We start from the raw sequence: 14,404 nt of genomic DNA, 5'->3' as shown, positions 1-14,404 counted from the left end.
GAGATTTCTGCCTGATCTCAGGGTCCTCGAAATGTAGGCAAAACTATGGCAGATGGAATTCAACATAGGTAAGTGTGTGGTCATCTATTTTGGTCCATTTTTTAAATGTTGAAAAGATAGGAACAGTGGAGGCCCAATGAGATTTATTGGCCCCTGTACACAGATCACTAAAAAACAGTTGGCTGGTGCAAAAATAACCACGAAGGCTAAAATAATGTTAGCCTTTATATCCATCTTCATAGCCCCTTGACCTGGTGGCCTATATCCTAGTGTTCTAAAAGAGGTGGCTGCAGAGGCACAGATACATTGGTTATGATCTTCCAAAATTCTCTAGTTCCCAGAAATGTCCCAGATTGGAAGGTAGCAAATGTAACACCGCTGTTCAACAAAAGGAGGGAGAGAGAAAACAGGGAACTACAGGCCAGTTAGCCTGACACCAGTCGTCCGGAAATTGCCGAACTCCATTATTAAGGAAGTGGTAACAAGGCACTTAGAAAATTATAATATGATTAGGCAGCGTCAACATGGTTTTATGAAAGGGAAATCGTGTTTAACAAATTTATTACAGTTCCTTGAAGATGTAACTGGCAGTATAGATAAAGGGGGACTAGTGGGAAACTAAGCTGTGAGGAGAACACAATGAGTCTGCAAAGGATATGGACAGGTTAGGTGAGTGGACAAGAAGGTGGCATATGGAGTACAATGTGGGGAAATGTGAGGTTATTCACTTTGTTAGGAAAAGTAGACGAACAGAATATTTTTTAAATAGTGAGAAATTGTTAAATATTGGTGTTCAGGGAGATTTGGATGTCCTCGTTCCGGAAACACAAACTGTTAGCATACTGGTACAGCAAGCAAAAGGAAGGCAAATTGCATGTTGGCCTTTATTGCAAGGGAGTTGGAGTACAAAAGTAAGGAACTCTTACTACAATTGTACAGGGCTTTGGTGAGCCCTCAACTGCAGTACTGTGTACAGTTCTGGTCTCCTTATCTAAGGAAGGATATACTTGCCTTAGAGGCAGTGCAACGAAGGTTCGCTAGATTGATTCCTGGGAAGAAAGGGTTGGCCAGTGAGGAGAAATTGAGTAGAATGGGCCTATACTGTCTGGAGTTGAAAAGAATGAGAGGTGATCACATTGAAACATACAAGATTCTGAGAAGGCTTAAGGGGGTAGAGGCTGAGAGGTTGTTTCCCATGGCAGGAATGACTAGAACCAGGGAGTATAGTCGCAGGATACGGGGTCGGCCATTTAAGACTGAGATGAGGAGGAATCTCTTCACACAGAGGGTTGTGAATCTTTGGAATTCTCTGCTCCAGAGCTCTGTGGATGCTGAGTCGTTGAATGTGTTCAAGGCTGAGATAGGTAGATTTTTGCACTCTAGGGGGATCAGGAGGTATGGGGATCGCGCAGGAATGTTGATTTGAGGTTGAAGATCAGCCATGATCTTATTGAATGGCGAACAGGATCGAGGGGCCGTATGGCCTACACCTGCTCCAATCTTTTATGTTCTTATGTTCTAAATGGCTAGAACATTAGAAAGGATATATTGGCCTTGGAAGGAGTGCAGTGCCGTTTCACCAGAATGATACCAGGTCTCCAAGGGTTAGATCATGAGGAGAGATTACATAAACTCAGCTTGTATTCCCTGCAATATAGAATGTTAAGGGGTGATTTGATTGTTGGTTTTAAGATTATGAAACGAATTGAAAGGGTAGATAGAGAGAATTTTTTTTCCACTGATGGGGAATCTAGAACAAGGGGACTTAACCTTATAATCAGAGCCAGGACATTCAGGAGAGAAGTTAGGAAACACTTCATCACGCAAAGGTTGGTGGAAATGTTGAACTCTCGCACAAAAAGCAGCAAAAACCATCTCAATTCGTAATTTTAAATCTGAGATCGATACATTTTCGCGAACAAAGGGATTAAGGGATAAGGAGCTCTTATATCATTGTGGGTACATCGCAGCAGGAAGCAATTCGGCCCGTGGTGCTTGTGCCGGCTCTTTAAACAGAATCATAGAATCATAGAATCATAGAAGTTACAACATGGAAACAGGCCCTTCGGCCCAACATGTCCATGTCGCCCAGTTTATACCACTAAGCTAGTCCCAATTGCCTGCACTTGGCCCATATCCCTCTATACCCATCTTACCCACGTAACTGTCCAAATGCTTTTTAAAAGACAAAATTGTACCCGCCTCTACTACTGCCTCTGGCAGCTCGTTCCAGACACTCACCACCCTTTGAGTGAAAAAATTGCCCCTCTGGACCCTTTTGTATCTCTCCCCTCTCACCTTAAATCTATGTCCCCTCGTTATAGACTCCCCTACATTTGGGAAAAGATTTTGACTATCTACCTTATCTATACTCCTCATTATTTTATAGACTTATATAAGATCACCCCTTAACCTCCTACTCTCCAGGGAAAAAACTCCCAGTCTATCTAACCTCTCCCTATAAGTCAAACCATCAAGTCCCGGTAGCATCCTAGTAAATCTTTTCTGCACTCTTTCTAGTTTAATAATAATATCCTTTCTATAATAGGGTGACCAGAACTGTACACAGTATTCAAAGTGTGGCCTTACTAATGTCCAGTACAACTTCAACAAGACATTCCAACTCCTGTATTCAATGTTCTGACCAATGAAACCAAGCATGCCGAATGCGTTCTTCACCACCCTATCCACCTGTGACTCCACTTTCAAGGAGCTATGAACCTGTACTCCTAGATCTCTTTGTTCTATAACTCTCCCCAACGCTCTACCATTAACGGAGTAGGTCCTGGCTCAATTCGATCTCCCAAAATGCATCACCTCCCATTTATCGAAATTAAACTCCATCTGCCATTCATCGGCCCACTGGTCAAATTTATCAAGGTCCAGTTGCAATCCTAGATAACCTTCTTCACTGTCCACAATGCCACCAATCTTGGTGTCATCAGCAAACTTACTAACCATGCCTCCTAAATTCTCATCCAGATCAATAATATAAATAACAAATAACAGCGGACCCAGCACCGATCCCTGAGGCACACCGCTGGACACAGGCCTCCAGTTTGAAAAACAACCCTCTGCAACCACCCTCTGTCTTCTGTCGTCAAGCCAATTTTGTATCCAATTGGTTACCTCACCTTGGATCCCATGAGATTTAACCTTATGTAACAACCTACCATGCGGTACCTTGTCAAAGGCTTTGCTGAAGTCCATGTAGACCACGTCTACTGCACAGCCCTCATCTATCTTCTTGGTTACCCCTTCAAATAACTCAATCAAATTCGTGAGACATGATTTTCCTCTCACAAAACCATGCTGACTGTTCCTAATCAGTCCCTGCCTCTCCAAATGCCTGTAGATCCTGTCTCTCAGGATACCCTCTAACAACTTACCCACTACAGATGTCAGGCTCACCGGTCTGCAGTTCCCAGGCTTTTCCCTGCCGCCCTTCATAAACAAAGGCACAAGATTTGCTGCCATCCAATCTTCAGGCACCTCACCTGTCGCTGTCGATGATTCAAATATCTCTGCTAGGGGACCCGCAATTTCCTCCCTAACCTCCCATAACGTCCTGGGATACATTTCATCAGGTCCCGGAGATTTATCTACCTTGATGTGCGTTAAGACTTCCAGCACCCCCCTCTCTGTAATATGTACACTCCTCAAGACATCACTATTTATTTCCCCAAGTTCCCTAACATCCATGCCTTTCTCAACTGTAAATACCGATGTGAAATATTCATTCAGGATCTCACCCATCTCTTGTGTTTCCGCACATAGATGACCTTGTTGATCCTTAAGAGGCCCTACTCTCTCCCTAGTTACTCTTTTGCCCTTTATGTATTTGTAGAAGCTCTTTGGATTCTCCTTTGCCTTATCTGCCAAAGCAATTTCATGTCCCCTTTTTGCCCTCCTGATTTCTCTCTTAACTCTACTCCGGCAATCTCTATACTCTTCAAGGGTTTCACTTGATCCCAGCTGCCTATGCACGTCATATGCCTCCTTCTTCTTTTTGACTAGGGCCTCAATCTCCCGAGTCATCCAAGGTTCCCTACTTCAACCAGCCTTGCCCTTCACTTTGTAAGAAATGTGCTTACCCTGAACCCTGGTTAACACACTTTTGAAAGCCTCCCACTTACCAGACGTCCCTTTGCCTGCCAACAGACTCTCCCAATCAACTTCTGAAATTTCCTGTCTAATACCATCAAAATTGGCCTTTCCCCAATTTAGAATTTTAACTTTTGGGCCAGACATATCATTCTCCATAGCTATCTTAAAACTAATGGAATTATGATCACTGGTCCCAAAGTGATCCCTCACCAACACTTCTGTCACCTGCACTTCCTTATTTCCCAAGAGTAGGTCAAGTTTTGCCCCCTCTCTAGTCGGGCCATCCACATACTGATTGAGATATTCCTCCTGAATACACTCAACAAATTTCTCTCCATCCAAGCCCCTAATGCTATGGCTGTCCCAGTCAATGTTGGTAAAGTTAAAGTCCCCTACTATTACCATCCTATTTTTCTTGCAGCTGTCTGTAATCTCCTTACATATTTGCTCCTCTATTTCCCTTTGACTATTTGGGGGTCTGTAGTACAATCCTATCAAAGTGATCTCTCCCTTCTTATTTTTCAGTTCTGCCCATATAGACTCATTGAGCGAACCCTCGGATATATCCCCTCTCACTACTGCCATGATGTTCTCCCTAATCAAGAACGCAACTCCTCCTCCTCTCTTATCTCCTGCTCTATCTTTCCTATAGCATCTGTACCCTGGAACATTGAGCTGCCAGTCCTGCCCCTCCCTTAGCCATGTTTCAGTAATAGCTATAACATCCCAGTCCCATGTACCCATCCATGCCCTGAGTTCATCTGCCTTGCCCATTAGACTTCTTGCATTGAAATAAATGCAATTTATTCTAGACTTCCCTTGGTCTGTCCAATTAGTCCCACACCCCTGCTCTTTCCAAATAGCCCTGTAATTTTTTCCCTTCAATTTTTTCCTACACAATGAATGGGAGGACCCTCGGCAAGACAGAGGATCAGAGGGATCTTGGTGTGCAAGTTCACAGATCCCTGAAGGCGGCGGAACAGGTAGATAAGGTGGTAAAGAAGGCATATGGGATACTTGCCTTTATTAGCCGAGGCATAGAATATATGAGCAAGGAGGTTATGATGGAGCTGTATAAAACACTGGTTAGGCCACAGCTGGAGTACTGTGTGCAGTTCTGGTCGCCACACTACAGGAAGGATGTGATCGCTTTGGAGAGGGTGCAGAGGAGATTCACCAGGATGTTACCAGGGCTGGAGCGCTTCAGCTATGAAGAGAGACTGGGAAGATTGGGTTTGTTTTCCTTGGAGCAGAGGAGGCTGAGGGGGGACATGATTGAGGTGTACAAAATTATGAGGGGCACAGATAGGATGGATACTAAGGAGCTTTTTCCCTTCGTTGAGGGTACTATAACAAGGGGACATAGATTCAAGGTAAAAGGCGGGAGGTTTAGAGGGGATTTGAGAAATAACTTTTTCACCCAGAGGGTGGTTGGAGTCTGGAACTCACTGCCTGAAAGGGTTGTGGAGGCAGGAACCCTCACAACATTCAAGAAGTATTTGGATGAGCACTTGAAATGCCATAGCATACAAGGCTACGGACCAAATGCTGGAATATGGGATTACAGTAGACAGGGCTGATGGCCGGCGCGGACACGATGGGCCGAAGGGCCTCTATCCGTGCTGTATAACTCTAACTCTATGACTCTATTTGTCCAATTCCTTTTTCAAAGTTAGTACTGAATCTGCTTCCACCGCCCTTTCAGGCAGTGCATTCCAGATCATTGCAACCTGTTGCATCAAAACGTGTTTCCTCATGTTGCCTCTCGCTCTTTTGTCGATGACCTTAAATCTGTGTCCTCTGGTTACCGACCCTTCTGCCACTGGAAACAGTTTCTCCTTATTTACACTATCAAAACCGTTCATGATTTTGAACACCTCTGTCTAATCTCCTCTTAACCTTCTCTGCTGTAAGGAGAACAACCCCAGCTTCCACAATCTCTCCATATTATTGAACTCCCTCATCCCTGGTACCATTCATGTAAATCTCATCTGCACCCTCTCTAAGGTCTTGACATCTTAAAGTGTGGTGCTGAGAATTGAACACAATACTCCAGCTGAGGCCGAACCAGTGTTTTATAAAGTCAAGTGGATGAATGGAGTGAGGAAACAGATCAGCCATGATATCCCTGAAAGACGGAACAGACTCGAGGTGCAGAATGGCACACTCCTGCTCCTATGTCCTATGCCCCTACGTTATAGTGCCTGTCCGTTACATTTCAGGTGAGATTTCTGTCTGATCCCAGGTCCCCCTCTAACGCAATAGTGTCTGTCCGTCACATTGTAGGGGAGATTTCTGCTGTTCCCAGTGTTGCCTCTAACTCCATAGTGTCTCTCCATTACATTCCAGGTAAGAGTCCTGTCTGAGCCCAGGACTCCCTTCCCGGGGCAGAGAAAGAAACTGCTCAGTGTGAGAAATATACAGCTGCAGTTCCCGGGACAGGGACTGAAACTCTGCTCAGTGTGAGATATGTATAGGTGCAGTTCCCGGGGCAGCCACTAAGTGACTGCACCATTCTGAGCCCGGTCACTGAGACAAGCACCAGCTTCAGTTGGTGTGATGGAGGGAGGGATCGCCACGGGGTGGATAACAATCAGGGTATTTGTTTGGAATGGGGAATGATTTCTTATTAATGTGTTACATAGAATGATCTCAATATGTTAGAATTTAAATGAACTGCTGCTGTAATGTGTGAAGTGACCAGTTTCTGCTCGGGCCCTGTCCCAATGGGGTTATCTGTCCAGCTGTGCCGACCATCAGTGGGATGGTGACCGGCCGGACTCGGGATTCTCCCGGCTCGGGGTGTTCATGGATCTCACATTCTCCTCACTCTACCGGGAAAGGCAATTTAAAAATGTCAGTGAAATGATGACCAGTGAAATGATGATCAGTGAAATGATGATCAGTGAAAAGATGATCAGTGAAATTTTGATCGGTGAAATGATGATCAATGAAATGATGATCGGTGATATGATGATCGGTGAAATGATGATCAATGAAATGATGATCGGTGAAATGATGATCAATGAAAGGATGATCGGTGAAATGATGATCAATGAAATGATGATCGGTGAAATGATGATCTTTGAAATGATGATCAATGAAATGATGATCAATGAAATGATGATCAGTGAAATGATGATCGGTAAAATGATGATCAGTGAAATTGATTTGAGTCAAAGAAAACACCTTCCTCCGTTTTCCATCAGTTTCCACTACCCTTCCCCCGGTTATTCCGATATTTTCATCATTCCAATGCCCTGGTTTCCTTGTCAGACTCACAAAGGCCATTGGTCTCTCAGGAGAAGGCGGTGGGAGGAACCTGGGCTCACTGTATCTCGAAACGGGCAGCTTATTTCTCATTGGGGGATTTTACCGGACTGTAATTCACGCTTCACACCTGATTAAAATCTATTGGTTATTTGGAAGGAAACATTGGTTTCTATACAAACTGTTGTGAACGGATTAACTCCCAGATCAGTCGGTTGGCGCTGGAGGGACCGCTCGGTATCTGCGAACAGTTCGGTTAATGTTCAGGTCCCATCGGTGTAAGCGGCTCCCGGACGATGCTGCGGCCCTTCCTGACCCTATTTCTACTACAGGTTCTGAACTGTGAGTTATTGATCATTGGAAGTATTCGGTTATCTATTGATACGGTGATTATTATTGAACTATCTGCCTCGTTAATATAATTTTTGATCTTTACTGCAGAACACATTGAGGTGATGTGGAAAGTAAATGTTGTTTTATTCAATTGTAATAGTGTCATGTGGAGTTTAATGAGAAATCGGGGCTTCTTTCTCAATCCCCTTCCACCTGCGGCTCTTGTACAGACAGAGCAGATTGGAGTCGAAATTCTAATCGGACGATTTAAACTGAGCCTGTTAGAAGTGGAGCGCGGTCACTGTTAGAATAGGGAGTATCGGAGTCTGGGGTGTAAGTTAACTCACTGAGTGTAGAACACCAGTCAAAACTGCACCTATTGCCGACTGATCCCACACAGACTTTTCTGTCCCCGATATTTCTCAGTCGAAGCGCTGTCTGACCCCAGAGTAACACAGAGAATTGAAATAAACATATTTTAAAATAATTTGTTCAGCATTAGATTGTTGGACAAGGTTTATAAATATTGTATAATTAAATATTAACTCGAGGTAAAATCATTTTTTTCAATTGGTATTAATTATTAGCATAAATATTATTAAGGACAGTTTCCAAAAATGATGTTAATGAAATTTCCTAAATGTCTGTGGGATTTGCTGTGTGAGGATTGTTGTTCAGTTTCTGATGATCTTTAAAATGATTATACTTTTAAATTAAATTAAGCTTTCTATTTCATACGTTTTCAAACACAGCATCATAGCATAAACTTTTCTCAAGCTCCTTCCACATGCTCCGTGATTATTATAAAGTGTTATGTGGTGTTTAATGATAGATCGAAACTTGATTTGCAATCGCCTTCCACCTGCGTTTCTTGCACAGACAGAGCAGACTGGAGTTGAAATTCTAACCTGACTATTTAAACTGAGCCTTTTGGAAGTGGAGCGCGGTCACTGTTAGAATAGAGAGTATCACAGTCTGTGGTGTAAGTTAACTCACTGAGTGCAGAACACCAGTCAAAGCTGCACCTACTGCCGACTGATCCCACACAGACATTTCTGCCCCGATATTTCTCAGCAGAAGCGCTGTCTGACCCGCGTGTGATGCAGAGAATTGAAATAAACATATTTCAAATAGTTTTTTCAACATTCGAGTTGGACGAGGTCCGTATTATACTGTATAATTAAATATTAACTAGAGATGGAACCGATGCTGATTCAATTAGTATTAATTATTAGTCCAATTATTATAAAGTACACTCTCTAAAAAATAATGTTATTAATAGGTCCTAAATCTCCAAGTATATGCTGTGGGAGTATTCTTGTTTAGTTAGCGAGTATCTTCAGAATTTTAAACCTTTTATATCAAATTAAGCTTTTTATTTGAGGCATTTGGATGTACAATGTCCTCTTGTAAGTAATGTTTCTTGATCTGTGTATTTATTCATCTCCACCAATAAGAAATGCTGGTTTACAGATAGGGAAACGTTCTCGCACTGCTACCAGATAGATTGTGCGTTTATTTTAAGTATTAAGTTAAATCTAATTTCATTTTCTCAAACTGATTGGATACTATTTTTGTCGGTGATTTAAAGGGCGTTGACTGCAAGGCAAAAAACAGAGAAAAACATGACATTTTTTTTACTCCCTGAATCATTTGCACAAATATTTTGCTCATAAAAACCAATTTGCAGGAAAGGTACATATTTTATTCAATATTTATCATTGAATGAGATCGTGTAATGTGAAAATTGAAAAGTATAATTTAAATTGGAGAATTATTGTTCAATGCACACTTTTGTTTGTCTGATTTTATGTTCCATCAACTTCAAATAGAGAACAGTTCTTCAATGAACATGTTGAGAATATTTTAGATCTGATTAACACCTAGATTAAATTACCGGAGGGCATTTGCGTCAAACGTAGATTTTAAACCGAAATTGAATAAAAAATACCGCGGCAGTTTGTTTTATTTTGTCCCCTGCGGCTCTTGTACAGACAGAGCAGACTGGAGTTGAAATTCTAATCAGACTGTTTAAACTGAGCCTGTTAGAAGTAGAGCGCGGTCACTGTTAGAATAGAGAGTATCGGAGTCTGGGGTGTAAGTTAACTCACTGAGTGTAGAACACCAGACAAAGCTGCACCTACTGCCGACTGATCCCACACAGACATTTCTGTCCCCGATATTTCTCAATGGAAGCGCTGTCTGACCCCCGTGTGTTACAGAGAATTGAACTGAATTTTTAAAACAGCTTGTTCAACATTAGAGTGTTGGACAAGGTCTATAATATTGTATAATTAAATATCAACTAGAGATGCAACAATATTGTTTCAATTACTATTAATTATAAGTGTAATTATTATAAAGTACACTCTCCAGAAAATAATAACAATGTTTCTAAATCTCCGGGGCATTTGCTGTGTGAGTATTTTTGTTTCGTTAGCGATTATCTTCAAAATTATAAACTTTTTTTTATATCAAATCATTCTTTCCATTTGTGAATTTGGATGGACAGTGTCTTGTAATTAATGTTTCTTGATCTCCTTCCACGTGCCCTATTCTGTTTGCACAGTGTCCTGTGGAGTTCAATGAGACTTCAGGACTTGTTTCTCAATCACCTGCCACATGTTCGATATTTTGTTAATTTTGTCGGTCGATGACTTAGTTCAGTTTCTCGCTGTTTCCAGTGTTTGTTTTATTATATTTATTAATCTCTATCAGTAAGAAATGCTGTCGTGCAGACAGGGAAACGTTCTCGCACTGTTATCAGGTAGATTGTGCGTTTACTTTAAGTATTAGGGCAAATCTCATTTCATATTATAAAACTGATTGAATACTAAAATACTGTTTCTGCAGATGATTTAAAGAGGGTTCATTGCAAAGCATAAAACATGGAAAGAATATGAAATGTAGTATACTCCCTGAATCATTTTCACAAATCTCATGCTCATGAAAGCCAATTTATAAAACGTGTGCATATTGTATTCAAATTTGTCTCTGAATGCGATCGTGTGATGTGTGAATTAAAAATAATTAAATTTGTCCAATTTTTGTTCAATGCACATTTTTGTTTGTCTGATTTTATGTTCCATCTGCTTCAAACAGACAACTATTTGAGATCTTGGATGGCGCTTTGGGATCGGTGACCCGGGACAGCCCTTTCAGGTGAGAATAGGAGCACATTCAGCGGGTAAAGACAGTGAGCAGCTGGATTCTCCAGCCGTGTCCGTTCTCTTGCAGGCTCCATGTCCAGTGCAGTTACAAGGGAAGCCAGGAGTCTGATCTGCAGGTGAAGCCCAGAGTTTACACCCTTTCTCCACCACTGCCTGCCACTGAGGCCGGGATCCTGCTTCTGGAGCTGAGAATAGCGAGAGGTAACGAGTGCTCGCTGATATTAGTGTCCAACTTCAGGCTCTCTCCAAATAGTGCCCGCCCTTCATCTTTCTCTTTCCAGATGGTGGCTACCGGAGCTGGTACGTGGCCAGTGACTACCCGATCCTGAGTGTGCTCCGGGACCCCGTGTTTGTGGAGGTTCGTGTTCTGAACCGGAACGATCCGTCCCTTGTGCTGGTGCTCAATGACTGCTGGGCGACCCCCACCTCCGAGCCGTATTCGGGGCTCCGATGGGACCTCCTGGTGGGCAGGTAAGGGATCGAGTGAGGGGGCTTGGGGCAGTGTGGGGATTGGGGAGGGGGCGACATGGGCGGGGATTAATACAGAAATCATTACTTCAGTCCGGGTTAGTGATTGGGGAAATATTCCTTCGAAGGTGACATTCTGGTCCATTCTCCGGAATAATTGGGTTGATGTAAACCTATAACCGTGTGGCCATCTATTGGAGGTCTCCTCTCCCCGTGACGCCCCTCTGTCTCTGTTCCAGGTGCCCCTTTGCTGGTGATAACTACAAAACCCGCCTCCTACCAGTAAACGCTGCTTCCCATTTGCGGTTCCCAACTCACCATAATCGTTTTGTAGTCAGCACGTTCGCTTTCTGGGACCGAGTTTCGGGCCGGGCTCTGACCGGAGAGGTGAGTTTCCTTCAGTGCTTATTTCCCCGTCACTTGGTATCACTTGTTCCCTGGCTCTTAATAAGTGAGCAGGCCTCTGTTGGTCGGTTGACTGTAGAAGCATTAATCTGACTGTAACCTGTGGGATTGACCATACCGCACTGTCCCTTTGCAGGTTTATTTCAAATGTAGTGCTGAGGTTTGCTACCCTTCCACCCGAGAGAACTGCACGGCTCCCTGCAGCTCCAGTAAGTATCTGTGATCTGAACAGAAACTAAACCCTGATTGGGAGGGGTGGGTGTGGGACATCTGGACATGGGGCTCCCTCACCCTGTGCCCAGTGCTTTTTTTTTCTTCAACCAGCACCTTTGTGTTTTTTTTGTGTTTTTAGGCCTCCCTTTTATAAGAAGGGGGGTGTAGGGTGTGCTTAAGTACTAAAAATCAAATAAACCAAAACCAGGCATCAAATTAAAATTTTATTTTCCTCGTCCAGGATGCACTCCAGCCCCTGAGATGCCCACCGGTCGCGGAAACTGTGCCCAGTGCTCGGCCACTTGCTGAGTGTCCCGAATCTGGCGGATCTGGGAACTTGTCCCGTTCCATTCGGTGCCGGTTTCCATTAGACTAGCAGTCTAGGTCAGCGGGTCTGAGCACATCTTGCACCAGATCAGTAATTGTGAAGGATGCTCTAATCCTTGAGCTGGGATGAATGAAGTATTTTTGGTTCCTTGCTACTTGTCCGGATGCTGAGCTGTCCTAATTGCCGATCCCTGAGGAGCAGAATCCCCATTGTTGGCACGGGTGTGTTCCACATCCGGTTCGGAAGAGTCCACCCTTGGCCTTGGAGAACATTTAACCGGAATCTAATTTTCCCCTTTCTGACACCGGGAATTCAGGGTGGAACCGAACGGATGTCCCGGGGCCGGACACTTGGCCAATTGTCAAAGTCTCATGAAACTGCGGGTCAAAGTAATGCATCAAACAGTGTCTCTTCACCAGGAGACCAGACTGGCCATTGTGGCGGCAGCAATTGCAAACTCTGCTCCGATGCCGCGTCCTTCTGAGAATCGGTTTGGTGAGAACCAGATGCAATTATAGCCGGAACTCTAAACTCAGTCCGGTACCCAGGGCCTTGATGTTTTTTGCATGAGGCCATCTGATTCAGGATTTGCAGAGAGCTGAAGATTTAATCATTCACCATCAACTGTCTCTTGTTCTCCTTGTCCCCCAGAAAGGCGAAGAAGCGCCGATGACCGGTCTGGGGTCTTGGTGACCGCTAATGGACCCATCCTTTTCCTGGAAGGTGAAGCGAGGTTGGCTGCTCTAATCCACCAGGACGAGAAAGGTAAGCAGTAAGCTCCACTTGTGTCTCGTGATGGAGTATCTGGTGCCCATCTAACCCTGGATTCTCCCCACAGATGCTGCTGTTGATTCACCCTCCCGTGTTCCTGGATTGGCGATTGGGGTAGCGCTGCTCTCCGTGGCCCTGTTGGTCGGGACTGTTGCTATGTGGAAAATGGTGCCTGGCCGCAGGGTGGGCTCCGAGTGCAGCTCCATGGAACTGTAGATGTGTCTGTTGGATAATAAACTCCTGTTATAGATGATTGCAGGTCTCGTGTTATCTTCCAAATGCTCGCTGGATTTTACTCTTTGCAGTGAGTTAACTTGGTGCCTGGTTTGAGAATTGTTTGTGCAGCATCCGACGGCTGCAGCCAACAATTACCCCTGCCCCCACCCCCACCATTCGGATTGAGATCCGGGGCGAAGTTGCGGTGGGTTTGTCGTAAAATGGTGTCGGGCAGGAATGACTGGTTCATTTGCCTCTAACTCTGATCCTGTGGGTTGGTCCTGGGCCCATGTCTCTGGAATTACCTATTCCCTGAGGGCATCGATTGACCAGTTTGCCAAGCCTGAAGTGTTGGGCTCTCCTCGCATGCCTGCTGGCTGCTGGTCTCCAGCTTTTGGAACAGGAGAATGGACCAGATGAATATGTGGCTGCAGGGATGGTGTGGGAGGGATTTAAGTTCCTGAGACATTGGGACCGGTTCTGCGGAAGGTGGGACCTGTTCAAGTGGGATGGGCTACGCCGGAGCTGGACCAGGACCGATGTCCTCGTGAAGGTGTTTGCTAGTGCTGTTGGGGATGGGAATTTGAGCAGGGAGGCGGAGGAGGTTGAAACAAGACAGAACGGGAAGAAGCAATAGTGGAAGGCAGAAAAAACAAATAGGCTCATAGTGTAAAACAATACTAAGATGGCTAGCAATCTTCAAAACCAGTCTAAAGGCGTTGTCTTAATGTGCAGAGCATTCGCAATAAGGTATATGTATTAAATGCAGATCGATATTAACGGGTATAATATAGTTGCGATTATGGAGACATAGTTGCAGGGTGACCAAGGATGGGTACTGAACATCCACGGGTATTCAATATTTAGGAACGACAGGCAAAAAGGGGAAAGGAGGTGGGGTAGCGTTGCTAGTAAAGGAGGAAATCAATGCAATAGTAAGGAAGGATATTTCCTCCGAAAATCAGGATGTGGAATCTCTATGGGTGGAGCTAAAACACCAAGGGGCAGAAAGCGTCGGTGGGGGTTGTCTATTGCCCCCTCCCCCCAAACTGTAGGGGAGGGCATTAAACAGAAAATTAGGGACGCATGCAAGAAGGGTACAACTATAATCATGGGTGACTTT

General features: G+C 44.2%; 1 protein-coding gene across 1 annotated transcript; it reads left to right on the top strand.

Annotated features, from left to right (window-relative positions):
• The first annotated feature begins 7,200 nt into the window (after positions 1-7,200).
• Positions 7,201-13,298, top strand: LOC137335593 (zona pellucida sperm-binding protein 4-like). Its single transcript, XM_068000902.1, has 9 exons — positions 7,201-7,252; positions 7,584-7,719; positions 10,813-10,872; positions 10,948-11,081; positions 11,162-11,351; positions 11,588-11,735; positions 11,890-11,962; positions 12,946-13,059; positions 13,133-13,298. The coding sequence occupies exons 1-9, from the start codon at positions 7,201-7,203 to the stop codon at positions 13,279-13,281; spliced, it is 1,056 nt and encodes a 351-aa protein (XP_067857003.1). The 3' UTR covers positions 13,282-13,298.
• The last annotated feature ends 1,106 nt before the right edge of the window (positions 13,299-14,404 follow it).

The sequence above is a fragment of the Heptranchias perlo genome, chromosome 20 (genome assembly GCF_035084215.1).
Source record: "Heptranchias perlo isolate sHepPer1 chromosome 20, sHepPer1.hap1, whole genome shotgun sequence".
Taxonomy (NCBI): Eukaryota; Metazoa; Chordata; class Chondrichthyes; order Hexanchiformes; family Hexanchidae; genus Heptranchias; species Heptranchias perlo.
This window is presented reverse-complemented; position numbering and strand designations above follow the sequence as displayed.